At 45.2% G+C, this 26,599-nt stretch overlaps 1 protein-coding gene across 1 annotated transcript in view; it reads right to left on the reverse strand.

Moving 5' to 3' along the window:
• Nucleotides 1-26,599, reverse strand: part of LOC140128355 (NACHT, LRR and PYD domains-containing protein 1-like) — a 67,546-nt gene that overhangs the window by 1,831 nt on the left and 39,116 nt on the right. Inside the window, exons 6-13 of the mRNA XM_072149992.1 lie at nt 23,525-23,788; nt 22,715-22,797; nt 22,573-22,634; nt 19,755-19,978; nt 17,159-17,427; nt 16,206-16,334; nt 10,199-10,328; nt 10,071-10,121 (exon numbers count right to left, since the gene is read on the reverse strand). Coding sequence (XP_072006093.1) covers nt 10,071-10,121; nt 10,199-10,328; nt 16,206-16,334; nt 17,159-17,427; nt 19,755-19,978; nt 22,573-22,634; nt 22,715-22,797; nt 23,525-23,788 — 1,212 coding nt within the window. The remainder of the gene's footprint in view (nt 1-10,070; nt 10,122-10,198; nt 10,329-16,205; nt 16,335-17,158; nt 17,428-19,754; nt 19,979-22,572; nt 22,635-22,714; nt 22,798-23,524; nt 23,789-26,599) is intronic.

Consider the following 26,599-nt stretch of genomic DNA (forward strand, 5'->3'; position numbering starts at 1 on the left):
TATTACAGACATAACATAAAATATGAAACACACACAAAAGATCTACATTCCCTAAGAGCCACCAGGTCAGAAGGTCATGATCCCATTAGATAATATAACTTTATAGAACAACCACACACATATAATCTATGACACTCATTCTAGATAGCTTCGCTTTCCCATGGATATATGGAATTGGTAAAGTATCTCTGCGAATGATAAAGAAAGCTTCCAAATGTTTTACAGAACTACAAGGAACCATGGGATTCTATTAGAGATGAGCGAGCACTAAAATGCTCGGGTACTCGTTATTCGAGACGAACTTTTCCCGATGCTCGAGTGCTCGTCTCGAATAACGAGCCCCATTGAAGTCAATGGGAGACTCGAGCATTTTTCAAGGGGACCAAGGCTCTGCACAGGGAAGCTTGGCCAAACACCTGGGAACCTCAGAAAAGGATGGAAACACCACGGAAATGGACAGGAAACAGCAGGGGCAGCATGCATGGATGCCTCTGAGGCTGCTTAATCGCACCATTATGCCAAAATTATGGGCAACAGCATGGCCATGACAGAGTGACAGAATGAAGCTAGATAGCATCTAAAACATCCAATAATTGACCCTGACACTATAGGGGACGGCATGCAGAGGCAGCGGCAGCAGCGGCAGGCTAGAGAGTGGCATGGCGACATACCCTAAATGGACTCAGGCTTCAAACCAATGGGTGGCAGAGAGGAACCAAAGGAGGTGAGCAAGAAGCGCTCAAATAATATCGGTACATGATAAAAGTTTGCCAGTATATTTTGTGGATTACACAGCAGGGTGGCGACAAAGTTAACATGGAAGCCATGAAAACAACCCAAAATTCTGCCTGACACAGCTCGTTTGATAAGGGGACCATGTATGGAGGCAGTGAACTAGTAGTAGATTAAAGGTGCTGCAGTTAAAACTATGTTAGTTGGATCTTGGCATGGAGCTGGCGCTCCGCTGCCAGGCGAGCTTTCGCCAATCCAAGCCCCTGTCTCTAGGCTACTCCCCAAACAGTACTTCTAAGAACCTTTTGTATAAGATCAAGTGTAGTAGCGTTCTTATAAGTTTGGGATATGGCGGGTGAGGGGAATGTAAACAGATGCGCAAGAAGCGCTGAAATAATATCGGTAAATGATAAAAGTTTGCCAGTATATTTTGTGGATAACACAGCTGGGTGGCGACAAAGTTAACAACTTTGATGTGGAATCCATGAAAACAACCCAAATTTCTGCCTGACACACCTCGTTTGATAAAGGGACGATGTATGGAGGCAGCTATATGGACGACTTTTGGAGGTAGCAATGGAGACAACGTGTGGAGGCTGCTATGGAGACAATTTAATTTGGATAGTGCCTGTATGTGGCAGTCCCAAAAAAGTTTTCAAACCAGAGGAGCAGGTAGGTGGCCCTCCAGAATAATGAAATAGATTGAGTGCCTGTATGTGGCAGTCCAAAAAAGTTTTCAAACCAGAGGAGCAGGTAGGTGGCCCTCCAGAAAAATGGAATAGATTGAGTGCCTGTATGTGGCAGTCCAAAAAAGTTTTCAAACCAGAGGAGCAGGTAGGTGGCCCTCCAGAATAATGAAATAGATTGAGTGCCTGTATGTGGCAGTCCAAAAAAGTTTTCAAACCAGAGGAGCAGGTAGGTGGCCCTCCAGAAAAATGGAATAGATTGAGTGCCTGTATGTGGCAGTCCAAAAAAGTTTTCAAACCAGAGGAGCAGGGAGGTGGCCCTCCAGAAAAATGGAATAGATTGAGTGCCTGTATGTGGCAGTCCAAAAAAGTTTTCAAACCAGAGGAGCAGGTAGGTGGCCCTCCAGAAAAATGGAATAGATTGAGAGCCTGTATGTGGCAGTCCAAAAAAGTTTTCAAACCAGAGGAGCAGGTAGGTGGCCCTCCAGAAAAATGGAATAGATTGAGTGCCTGTATGTGGCAGTCCAAAAAAGTTTTCAAACCAGAGGAGCAGGTAGGTGGCCCTCCAGAAAAATGGAATAGATGTAGTGCCTGTATGTGGCAGTCCAAAAAAGTTTTCAAACCAGAGGAGCAGGTAGGTGGCCCTCCAGAAAAATGGAATAGATTGAGTGCCTGTATGTGGCAGTCCAAAAAAGTTTTCAAACCAGAGGAGCAGGTAGGTGGCCCTCCAGAAAAATGGAATAGATTGAGTGCCTGTATGTGGCAGTCCAAAAAAGTTTTCAAACCAGAGGAGCAGGTAGGTGGCCCTCCAGAAAAATGGAATAGATTGAGTGCCTGTATGTGGCAGTCCAAAAAAGTTTTCAAACCAGAGGAGCAGGTAGGTGGCTCTCCAGAAAAATGAAATAGATTGAGTGCCTGTATGTGGCAGTCCAAAAAAGTTTTCAAACCAGAGGAGCAGGTAGGTGGCCCTCCAGAAAAATTTAATAGATTGAGTGCCTGTATGTGGCACTCCCAAAAATTGTTTAAAACAGAGGACCGGGTAGGTGGCCCTCCAGAAAAATTAAATGCATAAAGTACTATAGCTAGAGCCAGTGGGCCCTGTCAAAAAATAGCCAGTTTCCTCTGCTTTACTGTACAAAGAGGAGGAGAAGGAGGAAAATGAGGAGGAGGAGGAGTGGATAAATTATTCAGGTTGAGCTTCCTTCACCTGGTGGAGATTGGAAATTATGAGAAATCCAGGCTTTATTCATCTTAATAAGCGTCAGCCTGTCAGCGCTGTCAGTCGACAGGCGTGTACGCTTATCGGTGATGATGCCACCAGCTGCACTGAAAACCCGCTCGGACAAGACGCTAGCGGCAGGGCAGGCAAGAACCTCCAAGGCGTACAGCGCCAGTTCGTGCCACATGTCCAGCTTTGAAACCCAGTAGTTGTAGGGAGCTGTGTGATCATTTAGGACGATGGTATGGTCAGCTACGTACTCCCTCACCATCTTTCTGTAAAGATCAGCCCTACTCTGCCGAGACTGGGGACAGGTGACAGTGTCTTGCTGGGGTGACATAAAGCTGGCAAAAGCCTTGTAAAGCGTACCCTTGCCAGTGCTGGACAAGCTGCCTGCTCGCCTACTCTCCCTCGCTACTTCTGGCAATATGTCATCAATCCAACCAGAGTTGAGAATGTTTTGGATTTGTTGTTGGTCAATGTTAAAGATGCTTATTGTCCAGTTACTCTGCCCCCGTTAGGAAGATCTGACCATAATCTAACCCTGTTATACCCCAAGTACTACTCAGTGAGACACAGTAAACCAATCAGTTCCTTCCAGATCAATGTTTGGTCTGAGGAAGTGGAGTGTGAATTACAGTCATGCTTTTTAACAACGGATTGGGACTTGTTCTTATGTGAGTCTGGAGGGGACATTAACATGTGTGTGGACACGGTGACTGATTATATTAATTTTTGTGTGGGTTCTATAGTGCCGGTCAAGACTATTAGGAAATACCTTAATTCTAAACCATGGGTCACTAAAGAGCTTCAAGTTCTTTTGAAGAGGAAGCATAAAGCGTTCCGGGTAAAGGATGGGGACCTGTATAGGGAATTACTGAAAGAGGTTAAAGTTATGATCCGTGAATGTAAAAATAGATATAAGGAGAAACTGGAAGGCAAATTGGCTGCCAACCAGGTCAGTGAGGTCTGGAAGGGTACGAAATTAATAACGGGGATGCAAGCAAAGATGGATGGTTTTTCAGGGGATAGAGATAATGCGAATGCCTTGAACTCCTTCTTTAATCGGTTTAGTACAGGGGAAGGGAACCCATGTATTGCTTGGGATGGGGACATTAACGAGGAGGATGTTATATTGGGAAGTCTGGCCAATAATGTTGTTGGTTTCTCAATTTTGGCAGGGGATGTAATATGTGAACTAAAGAAATTAAAGGTTAGGAAGTCGACAGGTCCGGACTACATAAGTGCGAAGATCCTTCGAATGTGCTCTGGGGAACTTGGTCCTGTTTTCTGTGAACTGTTTAATCGTAGTATTTCAGCTGCAGTGGTTCCTACGTTATGGAAGACGTCGTGCATTATTCCGGTACAAAAGGTCAGGGCTCCGAGAGAACCAAATGACTACCGCCCGATAGCGTTAACACCAATAATTATGAAGGTTTTTGAGCGTTTTATTTTGAGACATCTTGCTGAAGTAGTTGAACCGTATCTTGACCCTTTACAATTCGCATACCAACCACGTCTGTGTGTGGAGGATGCGATTCTTTATTTGCTCCACAGGGTATACATGCATCTGGACGAGCCGGGGTCTGAGATCAGGATAATGTTCTTCGACTTTGGGAGTGCTTTTAATAGGATTATCCCGAAACGTTTATGTCAGAAATTGGGTAAAATGGGGGTTGGTTCTGGCCTAATTCAGTGGATCTTTAATTATCTGATATTAAGACCGCAGAAGGTGAAAATTGGAAACACGGTGTCGGATGTGGTTGTGAGTAACATTGGAGCCCCACAGGGGACTGTTCTTGCCCCGTTTTTATTTACCATCTACACCGCAGATTTTCAAAAAAATAGAAGTCAGTGCTTCTTGCAGAAGTATTTGGATGACACTGCGATAATAGGGTGCATAAAAGGGGGAGATCTGTCTGAATACTGGTCGACCATTGATGTGTTCTCGGAGTGGTGCGACACAAATGGTTTGGAATTGAATCTATCTAAGACCAAGGAAATGGTAATCAGTTTCCGAAAAGAACGTGATACTGATGGTGAGCCTACAAAGATTAGGGGTGTCGCAGTGGAACGCGTCACAAACTATAAGTATCTGGGCGTCTATCTGGATGATAAGTTATTGTGGCATATAAATTCAGAGAAATTGTATAAAAAGGCGTCCGGGAGACTGTACTTTTTAAGATCGCTCAGGTCCTTTGATGTGGACCGTAGGATGTTGCTGTCCTTTTACCAGTCTGTAATTGGAAGTGTTTTATTTTATGCGGTGGTATGTTGGGGAAACAATGCTCGCACGACTGACCTGAACAAATTTAAGAAATTGGTCAGGAAGGTGAACTCAATTGTTGGTACTAAGACAGAGGATTGGGAGTCAGTCTTGTGTGCACGTATGCTCTCCAAATTTAAATCCATTGTATGTAATGAGAAAAACCCATTACATAACACACTGATGGGTCAGCGTAGCACATTTAGTAATCGGTTTTTGCACATGAAATGTAGAACGAATCGTTTTAAAAATTCTTTTATACCGAGGGCAATTGCATTAGTTAACATGGGCAAGGTTTTAATATGTAACCACGGTGTTATTCTTCTTTTTATATTTTTTATTGATTCTTTTTAAATAACTGTTATTATCTACATGTAAAGTATTTTGTATCTTACTCTGTTTGTATATGTATATCTGTGATCATGAATGGAGGTGTTGCTGCTGTCGTTGTGACAAAGTCAATTTCCCCTATGGGGACAATAAAGCATTCTATTCTATTCTACTTGTCCCGCAGAACTACGCACTCTGCCGCTAGCGCTGTCAGAAGGGAAATACTGTTTCAGCTTGTGCACCAGGGCCTGCTGGTATTCATGCATTCTCACACTCCTTTCCTCTCCAGGGATGAGAGTGGAAAGATTTTGCTTGTACCGTGGGTCCAGGAGAGTGAACACCCAGTAATCGGTGCTGGAATAAATTCTTTGAACGCGAGGGTCACGGGATAGGCAGCCTAGCATGAAATCTGCCATATGCGCCAGAGTACCAACGCGTAAGAATTCACTCCCCTCACTGGCCTGACTGTCCATTTCCTCCTCCTCCAACTCCTCCAACTCCTCTTCTTCTGCCCATACACGCTGAACAGTGAAGGACTCAACAATGGTCCCCTCTTGTGTCTCGCCAACATTCTCCTCCTCTTCCTCCTCATCCTCCTCCACCTCCACCTCCTCCGATATGCGCTGAGAAACAGACCTAAGGGTGCTTTGGCTATCAACAAGGGAATCTTCTTCCCCCGTCTCTTGTGACGAGCGCAAAGCTTCCGACTTCATGCTGATCAGAGAGTTTTTCAACAGGCCAAGCAGCGGGATGGTGAGGCTGATGATGGCGGCATCGCCACTGACCATCTGTGTTGACTCCTCAAAGTTACTCAGCACCTGACAGATATCAGACATCCACGTCCACTCCTCATTGTAGACTTGAGGAAGCTGACTGACCTGACTACCAGTTCTGGTGGAAGTTGACATCTGGCAGTCTACAATCGCTCGGCGCTGCTGGTAAACTCTGGATAACATGGTCAGTGTTGAATTCCACCTCGTGGGCACGTCGCACAACAGTCGGTGAGAGGGCAGTTGGAGGCGGCGCTGCGCTGCCCTGAGAGTGGCAGCATCTGTGCTGGACTTCCTGAAATGCGCACAGATGCGGCGCACCTTCGTGAGCAAATCAGACAGATTGGGGTATGTCTTGAGGAAACGCTGAACTATCAGATTTAACACATGGGCCAGGCATGGCACATGTGTCAGTCTGCCGAGTTGCAGAGCCGCCACCAGGTTACGGCCGTTGTCACACACAACCATGCCTGGCTTCAGGTTCAGCGGTGCCAGCCACAGATCAGTCTGCGCCATGATGCCCTGTAATAGTTCTTGGGCGGTGTGCCTTTTATCGCCTAGGCTCAGCAGTTTGAGCACCGCCTGCTGTCGCTTAGCGACGGCACTGCTGCTGTGCCTAGAGCTACCGACTGATGGCGCCATGCCCACGGATGGTAGTTCGGAGGAGGAGGTGGAGGAGGGGTGGGAGGAGGAGGAGGCATAGTAGGCCTGAAACACCTGGACCGAGGTAGGCCCCGCAATCCTCGGCGTCGGCAGTATATGACCAGCCGCAGGGTCAGACTCGGTCCCAGCCTCCACCAAGTTAACCCAATGTGCCGTCAGCGATATATAGTGGCCCTGCCCGGCAGCACTCGTCCACGTGTCCGTGGTCAGGTGGACCTTGTCAGAAACGGCGTTGGTCAGGGCACGGATGATGTTGTCTGACACGTGCTGGTGCAGGGCTGGGACGGCACATCGGGAAAAGTAGTGGCGGCTGGGGACCGAATACCGAGGGGCGGCCGCCGCCATGAGGTTGCGAAAGGCCTCGGTCTCTACTAGCCTATAGGGCAGCATCTCCAGGCTAAGCAATCTGGAGATGTGGACATTAAGGGCTTGGGCGTGCGGGTGGGTTGCACTATATTTGCGTTTCCGCTCCAGCGTCTGGGGTATGGAGAGCTGAACGCTGGTGGATGCTGTGGAGGATCGTGGAGGCGATGATGGGGTTTTTGTGGCAGGGTCCTGGGCAGGGGGCTGACTATCAGCTGACACAGGGGAAGGAGCAGAGGTGTGCACGGCCGGAGGTGAACGGGCTTGTTGCCACTGAGTGGGGTGTTTAGCATTCATATGCCTGCGCATACTGGTGGTAGTTAAGCTATTAGTGGTGGAACCCCTGCTGATACTGGTTTGGCAAATGTTGCACACCACAGTCCGTCGGTCATCCGGTGTTTCCTTAAAGAACCTCCAGACTTCTGAAAATCTAGCCCTCGCCGCAGGAGCCCTCGCCACGGGAGCTTCACTAGTTGACACATTTGGCGCTGATGCACCAGCTCTGGCCCTGCCTCTCCGTCTGGCCCCACCACTGCCTCTTCCAACCTGTTCTGGTCGAGGACTCTCCTCCGTCTCAGAAGCACTGTGTTCACCCGGCCTATCAACCCAGCTTGGGTCTGTCACCTCATCATCCTCCGATCCCTCAGTCTGCTCCCCCCTCGGACTTCCTGCCCTGACAACAACTTCCCCACTGTCTGACAACCGTGTCTCCTCATCGTCGGACACCTCTTTACACACTTCTTCCACTACGTCAAGAAGGTCATCATCACCCACAGACTGCGACTGGTGGAAAACCTGGGCATCGGAAAATTGCTCAGCAGCAACCGGACAAGTGGTTTTTGACTGTGGGAAGGGTCCAGAAAACAGTTCCTCAGAGTATGCCGGTTCAAATGCCAAATTTTCCTGGGAGGGGGCAGACTGGGGGGGAGGAGGCTGAGGTGCAGGAGCTGGAGGAGTGCCGATTTCGGTGACATGGGTGGACTGCGTGGAAGACTGACTGGTGGACAAATTGCTCGAAGCATTGTCGGCAATCCACGACATCACCTGTTTGCACTGTTCTGGCCTCAACAGTGCTCTACCACGAGTCCCAGTAACTTCAGACATGAACCTAGGGAGTGTAGCTCTGCGGCGTTCCCCTGCTCCCTCATAAGCAGGTGGTGTCTCACCCCGCCCAGGACCACGGCCTCTGACCCCTGCAGTAGTTGGACGCCCACGTCCCTGCCCTCATCCTCTACCCCTAGCCCTCGGGTTAAACATTTTGAAAATGAGAGTTATAACTTTAATTTTTTTTTAACTTTTTTTTGTGTTTTTTGTTTTTTTTTGTGTTTTTTAGTTTTTAAAACCAAACGATGCTATCCTATTGCTATGGCTATTTTCTAGCCAAGTATGAAAGCACACTGCTATGCCAGATGAGATGACGTTGAGTTATTAAAAAAATAAACGTAAAATAAAAAAGGAAATGGCAGACTGTGCCTAATTGAAATCCAACCCCTAATAAATTTTCCCACTTCGGTCTTTGCGATGGATATGTGCGTCACTAAGCGCAAAACACAGTGGTCGCAAGTCTCACTACAAATTGCTCACAATTTGCTAGTAGATGCACTGCAGCAAGTACAGCCACCAGCAGATCAACCAGAAATCAAATATATATAACGCTACTGTAGGCGTTTGGATTCTCCTATGGCTATTTTCTAGCCAAGTATGAAAGCACACTGATGAGATGACACTGAGTTATTAAAAAAATAAACGTAAAATAAAAAGTAAATGGCAGACTGTGCCTAATTGAAATCAAACCCCTAATAAATTGTCCCACTTTGGTGTTTGAGATGGATATGTGTGTCACTAAGAGCTAAACACAACGGTAGCAAGTCCCCCTGCAAATTCCTCACAATATGGTACTAGCTGCACTACTAGTGCCAGCAAGCCCAGCCACAAGCAAACAAAAAAAAAAAAGTATAACGTTATTGTAGCCCTAAGAAGGGCTGTTGGGTTCTTGTAGAATCACTCCTGCCTAACACTATTCTAATAGAACACCCTAACGCTTTCCCTGACCAGCAGCAGCTCTCTCCCTAGCGGCATCCAGACACAGAATGATCCGAGCAGCGCGGGCAGCGGCTAGTCTATTCCAGGGTCACCTGATCTGGCCAGCCAACCACTGCTATCGACGTGTAAGGGTACCACGTCATGCTGGGTGGAGTGCAGAGTCTCCTGGCTTGTGATTGGCTCTGTTTCTGGCCGCCAAAAAGCAAAACGGCGGGAGCTGCCATTTTCTCGAGCGGGCGAAGTATTCGTCCGAGCAACGAGCAGTTTCGAGTACGCTAATGCTCGAACGAGCATCAAGCTCGGACGAGTATGTTCGCTCATCTCTAGATTCTATACCATTGTGCGGGAACTACCACGTCCAGACAAAGGGGCACCCCATAGGTTGCCCTTGGCTAAACGTGTCATTTGCACAATGTGCTGCCAGTCTATAAAGAGGGGCAAATGTAAAAGTGAAGTAAACATGATCTCAGATGGAGACACCAAAAAAACCCTTGAAGCAACTGATGCTCCATCCGCTGCTTTGGTTGTCTAATCCCGAACAACTGCCTCACGAGCAAAGAGAGGATGTGATTTATTCTTTTTGTTGGTACAATCAATTGGCACCCTCTGATGACACCATGGGGGGCACTAACCGGCAGACCACTATGGCGACGCCCATGTGTGGCGCTGTTGTTGGGTTTGACCGCAGCAACTAACAGTTTAGCCAACAGCAGACATCTTGCCTGTATGGAGAGGCCACTGAGCCCTCTCCATACACCCTTGACAAAGACAAGTCGCTTAATTTACATATTTCAAGTCTTCACCTTTAAGTTACTAGATTTAGTTTCTCCCCTTGTATGATCGGTCCTGTAGTCAATGACTAACTTTCTAGTGAGTGTCAAGTCTTAGCATGTGAAGTCAGGGGTGATATTAATGTTGTCCACAACAATAAATCTCCAAATATCAAGAAGTAATCCCCTTATATAAGGACTAGAATGGCCCCTTAAACATTCACCTACCTTCATGTAGTGTAAGCTGTAATGGTGATTGTATAATGTTCTTTATGTCACCTAAACCATAAACACATAAATACCAATATTAATATAAATTTAATATGGAATGTAATAAAGTAAAGTAGAAGCCGCACTTTGTCTCAGATGAGTCGTCCAGACGGGATCTTTAGTGACTTCTTCACAGACGGACAAAAAAATTTCAGCATCTGTTTTCTTTAATTGGATCTCCGTGTACTGGTACCGCTCCGACTGGAACTTTAGAGTCTGAAAAATAACAGAAGACATTTCTAAAGTCTGATTTAAAGTAAAGCCTGATCATAACACTTGGCACAATTAAATATACAAGTACGTCGAAAATTTTGGTCACTGGCCACATCCCGACGTACATGTATGTCTCAATGATCACCTGGGCTCAGTAGCAGAGCCCGTGCCATTGCGGAGACAGCTCAGCTGTATATGAAAGTGGAGCTCCCGCACTAACAGCTGGGATTGCGATACTCACAATCCTCGTGATCCTGGCTGTTTAACGCCATAGACACTGCGGTCATAGTGACCACGGCATCTACGGAGCAGTACTGGGCATTCACCTAGTGGTTTGGCATCCTCCGTGCAGGTCATGGAAGTGCCGATAGATGCTGCGGGCATGGTGACCACGGCATCTACGGAGCAGTACTGGGCATTCACCTAGTGGTTTGGCATCCTCTGTGCAGGTCATGGAAGTGCCGATAGATGCTGCGGGCATGGTGACCACGGCATCTATGGAGCAGAACTGGGCATTCACCTAGTGGTTAGGCATCCTCCGTGTAGGTCATGGAAGTGCCGATAGATGCTGCGGTCATGGTGACCACGGCATCTATGGAGCAGTACTGGGAATTCACCCGGTGGGTCGGCATCCTCCGTGCAGGTCATGGAAGTGCCGACCGTTTCCAGGGCAGTCCTGAGGTCCAATTAAAAGTCAAATAGAATGAAATATTAAAATAATGAATAAAGATCCCCTAATGCCCCAGCAGATATAAAAATCTAATTTTACAATAAAAAAGTTAAAATCACCACAAAACCACTACACATTGGGTATTGCCACATCCTGTACAATAAAATAAAATTGGTACTAAACCCGTGTGGTGAATGCCGTAAAAAAGTTTTAAAAAATTACATGCAGAAATTTTTATATTTTCACATCCAACCTTAAGAAAAAAGATAAAAAGTGATCAAAAAGTAACATTTACCCCAACATGATACCAATAAAAAGTAAAGCTTGTCCTGCAAAAATCCCTAAACAAATCCATATACAGAAAAATAACAATGTTATGTGATGCAAAAACAAATCAATTTTTATGGCACGGCCAACAAAAAAAGCTAAAAAGCCTAAACCAGAATTTATGATTTTCTTTTCTTCACCAAGAAAGAGTTAATAAAATCTCATCAATTAGCTGTTTAAACCCCCTGAATGATGTACCCGAAAAGTGACTCTCATACCGGAAAAAATAAGCCCCCATATGTCCACATTACAAAAAATATAAACATTTTATAGCTGTACAATATGACAATGCAAATCTGCCCTGAATGACTCGGGAGAGATTGGGTAGTAAACTTTATGGATCTTTTCGTCATTTAATCCAATGTGAATTAAATAATTTTGGGCCAAAATTAATGTATTGTCCATAAATATACAAATTGTAAATTCCATCTCCAATTTGTTTTTACCCCTGTAAAACACCTAAAGGGTTAACAAACTTCTTAAAGTTAGTTTCTTATATATTGAAGGGTGTAGTTTGTATTTTGGGATAATTTATGGGGTTTTACCCTCTCAAAGTCACTTGAAAGCTGAGCAGGTTTTTGGCAAGTGTCATAAAAATGTGAAAAATGTGAAAATTGAGAATTTTAAAAACATTTTGCCAAATTTCCATTTTATTCATAACTAAATGCATCATCCAAATGTTTCCACTAATTGTGACGAGAAAACAATCTCAAAATTTCCTAAATATGTCAAAGCATTTGAAGGTTATAACCACTTATAGTGACACAGGGCAGATTTAAAAAATCAAGTGTGTTCCTTAACCGGTTCGCGCCCGCCCGCCGTGTATTCACGGCGGCGGTCGGGTCGCGCTGCATGGAGAGGGCTCACGGGCTGAGCCCTCTCCATAGCCGGTAAGTCTTTGCTGCATATTGCTAGCACCGATCGCGGGTGTTTTCACAGCGATGGCTGCCGGCAAAGCTGCCGGCAGCCTCAAACAGATAGCGGCGCATGGGCGCCGCCATCTTACCTGGGATCGCCGCTCCCCGTGACATCATCGGGGGGCGGCGATCCGTCTCCATGGTAGCCTCGGGTCTTCCGAAGACCCGAGGCTATTTCGTTTTAACCCCTTCATTACAATGTGCTGATAGCACATTGTAATGAATGAGGAAGAAAATCCCCATATACTGCCATACTGTAGTATGGCAGTATATGATAGGATCGATCAGACAACCTAGGGTTAAAGTACCCTAGGGAGTCTGAAAAATAGTATAAATAAAAATAAAAAAAAGTTAAAAAAAAAAAAAATTATAATAAAAAAACCTAAAATTTCAAATCACCCCCCTTTCCCTAGAACTGACATAAATATAAATAAACAGTAAAAATCATAAACACATCAGGTATCGACGCGTCCGAAAATGCCCGATCTATCAAAATTTGATAACGGTTTTTCAATGCGTTTAACCCCGTAACGGAAAATAGCGCCCAAAGTCGAAAATGGCACTTTTTTGCCATTTTGAAAAATCTAAAAAAATCGATAAAAAGTGATCAAAAGGTCGTACAGTCCTAAAAATGATATCATTGAACATATTATCAAATTTCGCAAAAAATGACACCACCCACAGCTCCGTGCACCATAGTATAAAAAAGTTATTAGCGCCAGAAGTTGGCAAAATCAAAAAAATTATTTTTGTACAGGAGGTTTTAATTTTTGTAAATGTATGAAAACATTATAAAACCTGTACAAATTTGGTATCCCCTTAATCGTACCGACCCAAAGAATAAAGTAGACATGTCATTTGGGGCGCTCAGTGAAAGACGTAATATCCAAGCCCACAAGAAAATGGCGCAAATGCGTTTTTTCACCATTTTCATTGCATTTGGAATTTTTTTCCCGCTTCCGAGTACATGGCATGGAATATTTAATACCATCACTATGAAGTGCAATTTGTTACGCAGAAAACAAGCCGTCACACAGCTCTTTACGTGTAAAAATAAAAAAGTTATAGATTTTTGAAGGTGGGGAGTGAAAAATGGACATGAAAAAACAGGAAAGGGCCCGGTCCATAACCGGTTAAGGGGTTAAATATTAAACTCCATTATTTGTCTTTCTTTACCGGCTGGAAGCAGTTGTTTACATGATCTTTTAGGGGGGAAGGGGGGGTTACACAATTTTTCTTTTTGCCAAAAAAGATGACGGGACACAGAAATTCCGCAGCTTTAGTCACTTTGTTTGCCTTTCTGTTGGTTCTTTTTCTTTTAGTATTTTTTATTTTAACGTAAAACAGAAAATTATTCAAACCAGAAGATCGAAAATGCATACATCCGGCAGTTTGATTGCGGTAATACAAATACAGTGTGTAGGAGGGAGGATGTGCAGAGTTCCTGCGGCTAAGGGTTAGTTTTGTATTGCTGCATTCTGATAGGTTGTTGTATTGAGGATTTTATTGGATAAAATAGACTAAGCTTGTGCAACACCCCTGCCAATACGTAGGCAGGCTGGTAGTTGCAAAGAACGCCCTCTCCAGGTCAGGAGCTGTCAGAGGGAGTCATGAACCATCTATGAAGTTTCTAGAACCTGGTCATTATGTAATCAGCAGCTGCAGATCCGGCTCAATAGTTAAGTGGGTGTAAGTTATTGACAAATGATGTTGCTGCATTGTAAACTGGTGTGTGATTGGAGAGGTGCTACCACCTGACCAGAAGGATAAAACCCCTGGGCAGGGAGGAACACAGGCCTCTTCTTAGACCACATGATCTGTCTTCAGAGACAGAGTGAACAGAGAGATACAGTGTGGAGTACACCTTCAGTACTGGCACCTAACCTAATCCCAGGACCAGAGTCAGGAGACTCAAATACAGAGCTGCAGCTTCCACAGCTTGGACACAGCTCCATTCCAGCCTGCATCTACTACCAGGCTGGTGCACTATTCCCGAGGACCACTTTCCACGATGACTCCAGTACAAGATCTGCTGTTAAACGTTTAGGCCTGTTGCCTGCTGTTGTTCAATAAAGAACCGTGAGTTAATTAGCACAACGTTGCCTCCGTCTGATCCCTGGATACGACTGTCACCACCACGGGCTCCCCATTCCTTACCCAGGGACCTATCTTACATACACTCAGGGGTTGCCTCAGGGAGAACAGTACATCAGCCTCTCCCTCCATATTTCTTGCACACACCACCTGCTGGAGAGCTGTCAGGCTGTAGGACAGCCCTCCGGTCCCCATACCAAGCACCGTGACCACAGAGTGCCTAGGCCGCAACCGCCAGCCAACGTTAACGTTATCTAATACTGCGGCGGAGTACAATGTAATCATCGGACCGCTTGCAAAGCAGTTCGACATATTCATGAGGGGGGCGGTCTGAGGCGCTGCCTCTTCCCTGGACCGCCCTGCTCGCTCCATAGGCCAGCGGCAACTGCCGCGCGTCATGCGGCAGTCACCCCCACTAACCACACCCCAATCCCGCCCCCTCATGAATACATCGAGCCACTTTGCGAGCGGTCCGACGTTTACATTGTACTTAGATAGCGTTACCGGAGGTTTACACTATCCTTCTAACACTGCTGCATTTGTTTAAGCACTACTTTAGTAAGCAGCTCCAAGTGCCAAAATTATGGATGACAGGTCCTCTTTAAAGTTCAGAGCCCCCCCCGCCCATTCAAAACAGCAAAGCCATGTCAAACAAAAATCATGGAGCAGCCAATGTTTTTTCGATTACTCTCCTAGCTGGGATTTTGTGGCCCATCCATCTGCCCCAGTTGCAGACATATAGATTCCCAAGAACCTGTGTTGGAGGATGAGGGTGTGGATGGGGGACCATCACAAGAGACAAACAATGATGATGAAACCCAACGGCTGTGGCCTTCTGCGATGTGCCAAAGGAGAAGGAGGGCAACGTTGAGGGCTCAGTTGTAGAAGATACCAGTGGTGATGATGAAGTCCTAGACCCTACATGGATCAAAGGCAGTGATAGTTTGGATAAAGAGGTGGTGGTCAGGAAACCCCAGGCAACCAGTGACATATGCAAGCGGGTAGCAAGGTTCAGCCATCAGCCCCCAGCCACAACTTTACATACTACTGTCCAGGTGCAACTAGGGACTCAGCCAACCCTTACGTTGCCCGCGGCTTGGCATTGTTTTACCCACAGTGCAGAACATGTGTCATTTACACACTATGCCACCAGTCTATAAAGTGCGACCAAAGCCTCAACAATCTGAGAACCTTGTGTATGGTCGTACCTTTGTAGCACCCTCGGGCCTGACCAGGTTGACGCACATTCCTTGCCTTGCAGGTGTGCTCAGGGCCTGCCAGAGCTGCTGCGTGCCGTGTGTGTGTTATTTCACCATTTACACCCTGCTGCTGGCCTGCAATTTATTGCAGTATATGGTAGAAGTGATCAGACCCAAGGGGTACTCATAAAGGAAAATAGTATAAAAAAACTACAAAAAAAAGTAAAACAAAAATAAAAACCTAAAATTTTAAAAATCACACCCCTTTCCATAGAACTGATGTAGAAATAAACATTTAGAATAAAAAAAAAATTGTAGGTATCAACGCGACCCAAAATGCATTTTTTTGCCTCTTCACAACACATAAAATGTTTAATAAAAAAGTGAGAAAAAGGTTCTATAGTCTGCAAAATGTTAGCAAGCAAAATGGTCCAAATGCATTTTTTTTTTGCCAATTTCACTACATTTGGATTTTTTTTCCATACTTCCCGATACATGGCGTGGAATATTAAATGCTAACAAGTACAATTTGGTACACAGAAAACAAGCCCTAATACAGCTCTGTACACAGAAAGGCAAAAACTAAAATGGGCCAAGTCGTAAAGGGCTTAAAAATCGGGTTCAACCCGCACCCATCAGTATCACAGCACAGGATATTCAGAGTATGAGATACCTCAGGACAGACGGACACTTCTGGATGCCCCGAGACGAGGTATTTCATGTTTGTGTACACAGTATTACTGGTGTGTTCAGGTTTTATGATTCTTTGATATCCACGGTATTTGTTTGTTTCGTCAAGATCCTGCAAAAAAATTATATTTAAATTAATCGATATTCAGTATATATATAAAACTGAGTGAATGTGTGTGTATGTATGTTTATGTCTGTGTGTATGTACGGTATGTATGTGTATGTTTGTGTATGCATGTGTGTGTGTGTGTGTATGTGTGTGTATGTATGTGTGTGTATGTATGTGTATTTGTCTGTATGTGTGTGTGCATGTTTGTGTGTGTATGTGTGTATATGTATGTGTGTGTGTATGTGTGTGTGAGTATGTGTATGTTTATGTATGTATGTGTATGTGGGTGTATGTGTGTGTATATTTGTATGTATGTATGTGTGTGTGTGTGTATTTGTATGTATGTATGTATGTGTGTGTATATGTGTATGTATATTTGTGTGTCCACTAAATGAATCTGCACCATTGCATTTACAATCACCACATTTTGCACAGCCGCTCCCGGTGAGTCGGGGAATGTTATAGATTTGGTTTTGAGTCTAAATTTTCACCCTGCAATTTCCAAAATCCACTTATTACCCACCATGCACAGGAGCCATTGTCTGCTGCTGCGGGGGCAGTTAGCAACCAATATTGAAATTGGATGCTGTGGATGGAAGCTTCTGGAATGATATCTGTTTTAAAGCTTCATATGGAAAAATACATTTCTTTCTCCAGCGCTCGAAATTTTGTCAAAATATCTCTGTCTTTATTGATCCATTAAAAAACACAGGATACACGGCAAAGGCCAACGCGCTTCAAACTATTAAGGTTAGTTCTTAATCAATCAAAGCTTCATATAGTAATTTTAAAATAGAAAACAATTACAGTAAGTAATGAGCACTTACCTCTTCTGCGTTTGTTGTATGGGGCAGTACATACAGATGGATCCGGTGCTCCTCCTCCGGGTCTCCTTTACACAATACGGTGAAATAAATAAGGACTATTCCATGGATCGGGATCGTTTTCCTGCCAAATCCAAAGAGAGCCCCAAGTAATGAAAATGTGGGAGCCTCCACTGTGATATAAAATGGGTCAATCCGGGTGGGTGTCTCCAGTGTCAGGTTTCCATCTTTAAAGTGAGCGCATTTAATCTGTGATGTGTCCCCACTAAATCCTGTAAGATACAACAATGACCTCACGAAGAGGAAGAACTTCAGAGACTTTCTATGTCTTTATCATTGGAATTGGACTTATCTCTATTCCTGATACATACAGTATATATATGGGCTGTCACAGTTACCATCTCAGGGCCACATCTGTCATGAGGCGAGATGAAAATCTCGCTTCAGGCAGCAGAATGCAAAGCCCTTTGGGGGGGGGGGGGCAAAATTTAGTATTCTAATGTGGTCGATTCGGGCACCGGATAAATTAATTGCACCTGTCTCTTTAAGACACGGGTGGGATTCATACGTAGGGTGACACAGCACCTGTCCGGCTATCTGTGTTGCTCCATACTATGCAGTGACACAGGCGGTGGATGATGACATCACATCCCCTGTTTCTATGCACAGAGCCGCGGCTGAGAGAAGATCCGGGAGAAGAAGAGAGCCGTCCGGCATAGGAGTACGTTGACTGCAGAGAAGTATTATTGTTTTTATTTTCAGTGGGCAGGTATTGATTAAACCAGGGGGGGCGGCTTGGGGGATCTCTATATATATTTAAATGGGGGCCGTTGTCCTCATATATATATACACTCACCGGCCACTTTATTAGGTACAATGTGCTAGTAACGGGTTGGACCCCCTTTTGCCTTCAGAACTGCCTCAATTCTTCGTGGCATGGATTCAACAAGGTACTGGAAGCTCCTCAGAGATTTTGGTCCATATTGACATGATGGCATCACACAGTTGCCACAGATTTGTCGGCTGCACATCCATGATGCGAATCTCCCGTTCCACCACATCCCAAAGACGCTCTATTGGATTGAGATCTGGTGACTGTGGAGGCCATTTGAGTCCAGTGACCTCATTGTCATGTTCAAGAAACCAGTCTGAGATGATTCCAGCTTTATGACATGGCGCATTATCCTGCTGAAAGTAGCCATCAGATGTTGGGTACATTGTGGTCATAAAGGGATGGACCTGGTCATCAACAATACTCAGGTAGGCTGTGGCGTTGCAACGATGCTCAATTGGTACCAAGGGGCCCAAAGAGTGCCAAGAAAATATTCCCCACACCATGACACCACCACCACCAGCCTGAGCCGCTGATACAAGGCAGGATGGATCCATGCTTTCATGTTGTTGACGCCAAATTCTGACCCTACCATCTGAATGTCGCAGCAGAAATCGAGACTCGTCAGACCAGGCAACGTTTTTCCAATCTTCTACTGTCCAATTTTGATGAGCTTGTGCAAATTTTAGCCTCAGTTTCCTGTTCTTAGCTGAAAGGAGTGGCACCCGGCGTGGTCTTCTGCTGCTGTAGCCCATCTGCCTCAAAGTTCGATGTACTGTGCGTTCAGAGATGCTCTTCTGCCTACCTTGGTTGTCACTGTTGCCTTTCTATCAGCTCGAAGCAGTCTGCCCATTCTCCTCTGACCTCTGGCATCAACAAGGCATTGCCGCCCACAGAACTGCCGCTCACTGGATGTTTTTTCTTTTTCGGACCATTCTCTGTAAACCCTAGAGATGGTTGTGCGTGAAAATCCCAGTAGATCAGCAGTTTCTGAAATACTCAGATCAGCCCTTCTGGCACCAACAACCATGCCACGTTCAAAGGCACTCAAATCACCTTTCTTCCCCATACTGATGCTCGGTTTGAACTGCAGGAGATTGTCTTGACCATGTCTACATGCCTAAATGCACTGAGTTGCCGCCATGTGATTGGCTGATTAGAAATGAAGTATTAACGAGCAGTTGGACAGGTGTACCTAATAAAGTGGCCGGTGAGTGTATATATTGGGACGGGGGACCTATATATGGGAGCAAGGTAGTAATTAAACTGGGTGAAAGGGGCTGTATATAGTTTGTATATAGTCAAACTGCGGGGGATCTAAATATGGGGCCAGATAGTAATAAAAATGGGTGGGGTCTATATTGGAGTCTGTATATAATTGAAGGGGGTGGGCTATATATTGGAGCCAGATAGTAATTAAACTTGGGTGTTGGACTAGTTTGATGGGTTGGATTGTAATTAAACTAGAGGGCGGCTGTATATGGGATACAGTATATAACTAAGCTGGTTAGGATCTGTATTATGGGAGCTGTATATAATTTAATTGGGGGATGTACATTGAGGCCTTTAAATATACTAGAGGGGGGCTGTATAAAAATGAATTAGAGGATACTTGTATATATAGTATGTATTCATTAGAATATATACAAGAATATGTTGCAAACCCTGCTTGCACCAGAGGTGGTAGCACACAGATGCAACAGGTCCTCTACCTGCAGCACCGGCTCCATCACCAGGACCTTGGACCTAGTTTGGCACTGGACTTACCTTTCAAGCACAGGAAATGAGGTAGGTACACTGCTGACACGGCATCAGGTTCACTGCATGACTGTATGTTAAACAAAGGACCCAAAATCTCATAATTTCCTGACATTTTTTTAAAGTGATCCCTCCAGGTGTCCAATTTATATTCAATAATAACTGGAGCTTTCAGCAGGAATTTGATTCCGGTCTTAGGGCAGCGGTAGAGCCCCGGAGATTTCACCTCTAAGCTGAAAGACGGGAGAGGTGAGGTGTTGGATGCTGGTTGGATAATCAATAGAACAATTTTTATACCAGCAAAAAATTCTGTTGTCTTTTTCTTTTTTCTTATTTTTATTGTTTTTAAGACAAGTAAAACATAAGTTAAGATACATTCTGAGCCCTCGTGGGCCTCGATTACACTATCATGTAGACAAATGAAAAAGTTAATGGGGTATTTCCACAAAGACAATAAACAGAGGGTAACAAAATGTCACATTCTATAATTCACAGTTCTTAACAAAAATGCTGAATTTCACAGATATAGGGGCTCATTTACTAAGGGTCCGAATTGCGACCTTTAGTCGGGTTCCCCAACGATTTCCGATTTGCACCAAACTGCCCTGGGATTTTGGCGCACATTACCAAATTTTGGCACATCGGCACCTGCTTTCGCGCGTCACAAATGGGGAGGTGTGGACATCGTACAACCCGACAGATTCGAAAAAAACGCAGGATTTAAAAAAGAATTTGTGTCGCAAGATCAGCACTTACAAGCACTGGGAAGAAGATGGTGAACTCCGGCGGACCTCGGCGAAGCAGCGACACCTGGTGGATATCGGGCGCACGGACCTTAGTGAATCCCAGCAGAACCCGAATCAGTGTCGGACAACACGCCACGTGATCGCTACTGGACCGGGTAAGTAAATGTTCCCCATAATTCCCACCTGTCTCTATCAGTCCTGCTGTACACAACTTCAGTTGCCACTAGACATGACCCTGGATCTTCTCACTTGGGGTCGGGGAAGCCATCTTGGATTTCTGTGGGATGGCCGTGCTTTCTGAGTTTCTCTCTCTCTGCTCTGTGCACCTAGCCCCGCCCCCTGCACTCTAATCCCACTCACAACGCAGTCCAGGATGGAGCTCACAGATGCTTACTTCCTGCCAGCAAACAACACATGATGAGGAAAGAAAAAATGCAAACTACAAACTCCAGGCAGATAAATGATCCGGGGGAAGGGGGAGGCAGGCACATATCTGTGAGAATGTAGCAGAGCTGACAGTGTGTAATAGGCATCTCATGCATCTTTCATCTCTCTGTGTGCCAGTGTGTTAGTACAATGTCAGAAGCCAGATGAAAGTGTATATACACCTGTACCCTGATAATGTAACCACACTGTCCCCCACAGATAATGGGGCAAATTTACTTACCCGGCCCATTCGCGATCCAGCGGCGCGTTCTCTGCTCTGGATTCGGGTCCGGCCGGGATTCATGAAGGTAGTTCCTCCGCCGTCCACCAGGTGGCGCTGCTGCGCTGAAAATCATCTCCACGCGCCGGAATGCACCACCTCGGACCAGGTGAAGGTAAGCGGTCACCAAGCGACACTTTTTCGGGTTTTAAATGCGGCGGTTTTTCCGAATACGTCGGGTTTTCGTTCGGCCACGCCCCCCGATTTCCGTCGCGCGCATGCCGGCGCCGATGCGCCACAATCCGATCGCGTGCGACACAATCCCGGGGCAATTCAGGTACAATCGGCGCAAATCGGAAATATTCGGGTAACACGTCGGGAAAACGCGATTCGGGCCCTTAGTAAATGACCCCCAATGTGTCTGCTTGGAGAGTCTATGCCCATAATCTGAAATTTTGCACAGAGCAGCCTAGGGAGTGATATGAGCTAAAACAGCAATAAAACTGAGTAACATTGTAAACTAAGGTGTTAAAATGATCTTTATTGTGTTAAGATCACTAGGGGATTGAGATTTTAGAATTTTCTTTTTTGTGGGAAAACCTCTTTAAGTACAGCAGTGCTTTTACATGAAACACAGTTATGGCATCTCCGTACATTTGGACAAAAGCTCTTGAGACAATATAGTGTAATATCAAGCAGGAGAAAACTATAATAGAGAAAGTATAAACTGAAAAAGAAAAAGGAGGAAATTACGTCCAAAAAGGCACTTCAGTCCACACCCTATGGTCGAGCCCGAAAATCCAACCCCTATGGCTAGAGGCATATGGTAACACACACCACATTCTCCCCAGCATCCGCAATACTTTTGATGGACTTAAAGATTCCCCCCCCCCAAATCTCAAACCATTTTAACTCATATATTGATGTCCATAAAACTAGCTATCACAAGACATTGGGGCTCATTTACTCCGAATCGGGCATTTTTGTCGGGTTTCCCAAATATTTCTGATTTGCGCCGATCGGATTGTGGCGCATTGGCACCGGCTTTCACGCGGCAGAAATCAGGGGCGTGGCCATTGGAAAACACGGCGGATTCGGAAAAAACGCGGAATTAAAAAAAAATTGTGTCGCAAGAATAGCACTCACATACACCGGGACGAAGAAGGTGAACTCCGGCGGACTTCAGCGCAGCAGCGCCACCTAGTGGCGCATGACCTTAGTGAATCCTGCCAAGCTCCGAATCAATGTTGGACAACGCGCTGCGGGATCGCGAATGGACCGGGTAGGTAAATGAGCCCCATTGGAGAGATACTCGCAGCCCAAATATTGGGACTCGTGGATGAATTGCAGGCACTTCCATGAATGTAATTCTGTAGCCATTTAAGATACTATTGAACCAGATTATGGCAGAACCAATTATCAGACCATAACTTACCGGTACCGGCTGCCGATTTTCTCGCTGACCGCTTCTGCTAAAACCTGGTTCTGGTCCTGTTTCTGCATATAAAGATATAATAATGGATTATAATCTCTGCTGTTTTGAATATTATGGTAAATATTTATCATAAAAATCTTACCTGACCACACAATTTGCAACTGATGTCGCCTACAATCATCTTCATACAACTTGACGGAGGTTCTTCAGCTTCCCGATTTATTTCTGCAAATGTAGGGAACGTTACATATTTTGATCTCACTGAGAAACTATAGTTTTAACCCCTTAACGACTTGGCCCTTTTTAGTTCTTTCACTTCCATTTTTTTTTTAATTTTGCCCTCTTCTGGCGCCAATAACTTTTTCATACTTTGGTGTACGGAGCTGTGGGTGGTGTCATTTTTTGCGACTTTTGATGGCGTTTTCAGTGCTATAACTTTTAGGACTGTGCGATCTTTTGATCACTTTTATTGATTTTTTTATATTTTTCAAAATGGCAAAAAAGTGCCATTTTCAACTCTGGGCGCTATTTTCCGCTACAGGGTATCTTTTTGAAGCCACCAGCAGCATTGCTGGCAGCGATCGTTGGGAAAACACCCGCAGTCCAAATGTTGAGTTTTATACATTTCAGCAGAGGTATGAACATGCTCTACATCTGTTATGGGCACTGATGCAAGAGCATTGAGGGCATTCATATGAATCAGGACAGCATGTTGGCCAACCTAAAGCATGTGATGAGTCATGGTCCTGTTTTCTTGCCCTCCTCATGGCTCCCCCGTGAATACTGTCCTTGCCAGGGCCAGAAGAGTTGAGGGTCATTGGCTCTGATATTGTATTTCTGGTCCTCAACGCCAACACTTCTTACCTAACCATAGCTGTACGTAAAGACCATGGTCATCAGCTTCATCTTAAGAGAATGTGACATAAAACATTAGATACATTTTTGGACTTACCCCTGATTATTGGTGGTCGATCAGTTGTTGTCAAGTCTTCATTGTATTTTTGGATAACTTTATAAGCCTTATACATCCTAATAAACTCCCAGTGTCTTGTGACATTACGCAGTTTTCCTACTTTCTCCTGGGATGTTCTCATCTCCATCACATCGGTGTATTCTTTGGGGGTCAGTAGATCCTGGTCCCGGAGATCAAGCAGGACCTGATCTATATTTGTTATCCATCTATTATCAGCTGAATGATGATGTTCTGTTACCTCACCTGAGGGAAGAATATGGGTGAAAGACACCTCAATACATACCTGGGGATGGTTTTGATTTTTTTGTGGAGTTTTTGGTTTTCTTCTCTTTAACCATCATTATTCTTAACTCAATTTAGTACAGAAAGCACCTGAAATGATAACCCACTGCTAAATGTTGAGCAGATCTAAATTTGCCCCCCAGACTAGAGATCTCTAACGTCTCTCGGTAAATATTTACTCAGATTGAGATTAAATACGTTTTAATTAGAGATGAGCGAACATGCTCGTCCGAGCTTGATGCTCGGTCGAGCATTAGGGTACTCGAAACTGCTCGTTACTCGGACGAATACTTCGCCCGCTCGAGAAAATGGCAGCTCCCGCCGTTTTGCTTTTTGGCGGCCAGAAACAGAGCCAATCACAAGCCAGGAGACTCTGCACTCCACCCAGCATGACGTGGTACCCTTACACGTCGATAGCAGTGGTTGGCTGGCCAGATCAGGTGACCCTGGGATAGACTAGCCGCTGGCCGCGCTGCTCGGATCATTCTGTCTCTGGATGCCGCTAGGGAGAGAGCTGCTGCTGGTCAGGGAAAGCGTTAGGGTGTTCTATTAGCTTACTGTTAGGCAGGAGTGATTCTCAAAGAACCCAACAGCCCTTCTTAGGGCTACAATAACGTTCTACTTTTTTTATTTTAATTTGCATCTTTTACCATTTTGTGAGGAATTAGCAGGGGGACTTGCTACCGTTGTGTTTAGCTCTTAGTGGCACACATATCCATAGCAAAGACCGAAGTGGGAAAATTCAGTAGGGGTTGGATTTCTATTAGGCAATAACTCAGTGTCATCTCATCTGGCATAGTAGTGTGCTTCCTTTGATACTTGGCTAGAAAATAGCCATAGGAGAATACAAACAGCTTCTTGAAGCCTACAGTAGCGTTCTATATATTTGATTTCTGGTTGATCTGCTGGTGGCTGTAGTTTCTGCAGTGCATGTACTTGCCAATTCTGAGCAATTTGTAGTGAGACTTGCGACCGCTGTGTTCTGCGCTTAGTGGCGCACATATCCATAGCAAAGGCCGAAGTGGCAAAATTCAGTAGGGGTTGGATTTCTATTAGGCAATAACTCAGTGTCATCTCATCTGGCATAGTAGTGTGCTTCCTTTGATACTTGGCTAGAAAATAGCCATAGGAGAATACAAACAGCTTCTTGAAGCCTACAGTAGCGTTCTATATATTTGATTTCTGGTTGATCTGCTGGTGGCTGTAGTTTCTGCAGTGCATGTACTTGCCAATTCTGAGCAATTTGTAGTGAGACTTGCGACCGCTGTGTTCTGCGCTTAGTGGCGCACATATCCATAGCAAAGGCCGAAGTGGCAAAATTCAGTAGGGGTTGGATTTCTATTAGGCAATAACTCAGTGTCATCTCATCTGGCATAGTAGTGTGCTTCCTTTGATACTTGGCTAGAAAATAGCCATAGGAGAATACAAACAGCTTCTTGAAGCCTACAGTAGCGTTCTATATATTTGATTTCTGGTTGATCTGCTGGTGGCTGTAGTTTCTGCAGTGCATGTACTTGCCAATTCTGAGCAATTTGTAGTGAGACTTGCGACCGCTGTGTTCTGCGCTTAGTGGCGCACATATCCATAGCAAAGGCCGAAGTGGCAAAATTCAGTAGGGGTTGGATTTCTATTAGGCAATAACTCAGTGTCATCTCATCTGGCATAGTAGTGTGCTTCCTTTGATACTTGGCTAGAAAATAGCCATAGGAGAATACAAACAGCTTCTTGAAGCCTACAGTAGCGTTCTATATATTTGATTTCTGGTTGATCTGCTGGTGGCTGTAGTTTCTGCAGTGCATGTACTTGCCAATTCTGAGCAATTTGTAGTGAGACTTGCGACCGCTGTGTTCTGCGCTTAGTGGCGCACATATCCATAGCAAAGGCCGAAGTGGCAAAATTCAGTAGGGGTTGGATTTCTATTAGGCACTAACTCAGTGTCATCTCATCTGGCATAGTAGTGTGCTTCCTTTGATACTTGGCTAGAAAATAGCCATAGCAATAGGATAGGATTGTTTGGTTTTAAAAACTCAAAAAAAAACAAAAAACACAAAAAAAAAAAAAAAACACAAAAAAAACACAAAAAAAAACAAAAAGAAGTAAAAAAAAAAAAAAAGTTATAACTCTCATTTTAAAAATGTTTAACCCGAGGGCTAGGGGTAGAGGACGAGGGCGGGGACGTGGGCGTCCAACTACTGCAGGGGTCAGAGGCCGTGGTCCTGGGCGGGGTGAGACACCACCTGCTGATGAGGGAGCAGGGGAACGCCGCAGAGCTACACTCCCTAGGTTCATGTCTGAGGTTACTGGGACTCGTGGTAGAGCAATGTTGAGGCCAGAACAGTGCGAACAGGTGATGTCGTGGATTGCTGACAATGCTTCGAGCAATTTGTCCACCACCAGTCAGTCTTCCACGCAGTCCACCCATGTCACCGAAATCCCCACTCCTCCAGCTCCTGCACCTCAGCCTCCTCCCCCCCAGTCTGCCCCCTCCCAGGAAAATTTGGCATTTGAACCGGCATACTCTGAGGAACTGTTTTCTGGACCCTTCCCACAGTCACAAACCACTTGTCCGGTTGCTGCTGAGCAATTTTCCGATGCCCAGGTTTTCCACCAGTCACAGTCTGTGGGTGATGATGACCTTCTTGACGTAGTGGAAGTGTGTAAAGAGGTGTCCGACGATGAGGAGACACGGTTGTCAGACAGTGGGGAAGTTGTTGTCAGGGCAGGAAGTCCGAGGGGGGAGCAGACTGAGGGATCGGAGGATGATGAGGTGAC

The sequence above is a fragment of the Engystomops pustulosus genome, chromosome 4 (assembly GCF_040894005.1).
Source record: "Engystomops pustulosus chromosome 4, aEngPut4.maternal, whole genome shotgun sequence".
Classification (NCBI taxonomy): Eukaryota; Metazoa; Chordata; class Amphibia; order Anura; family Leptodactylidae; genus Engystomops; species Engystomops pustulosus.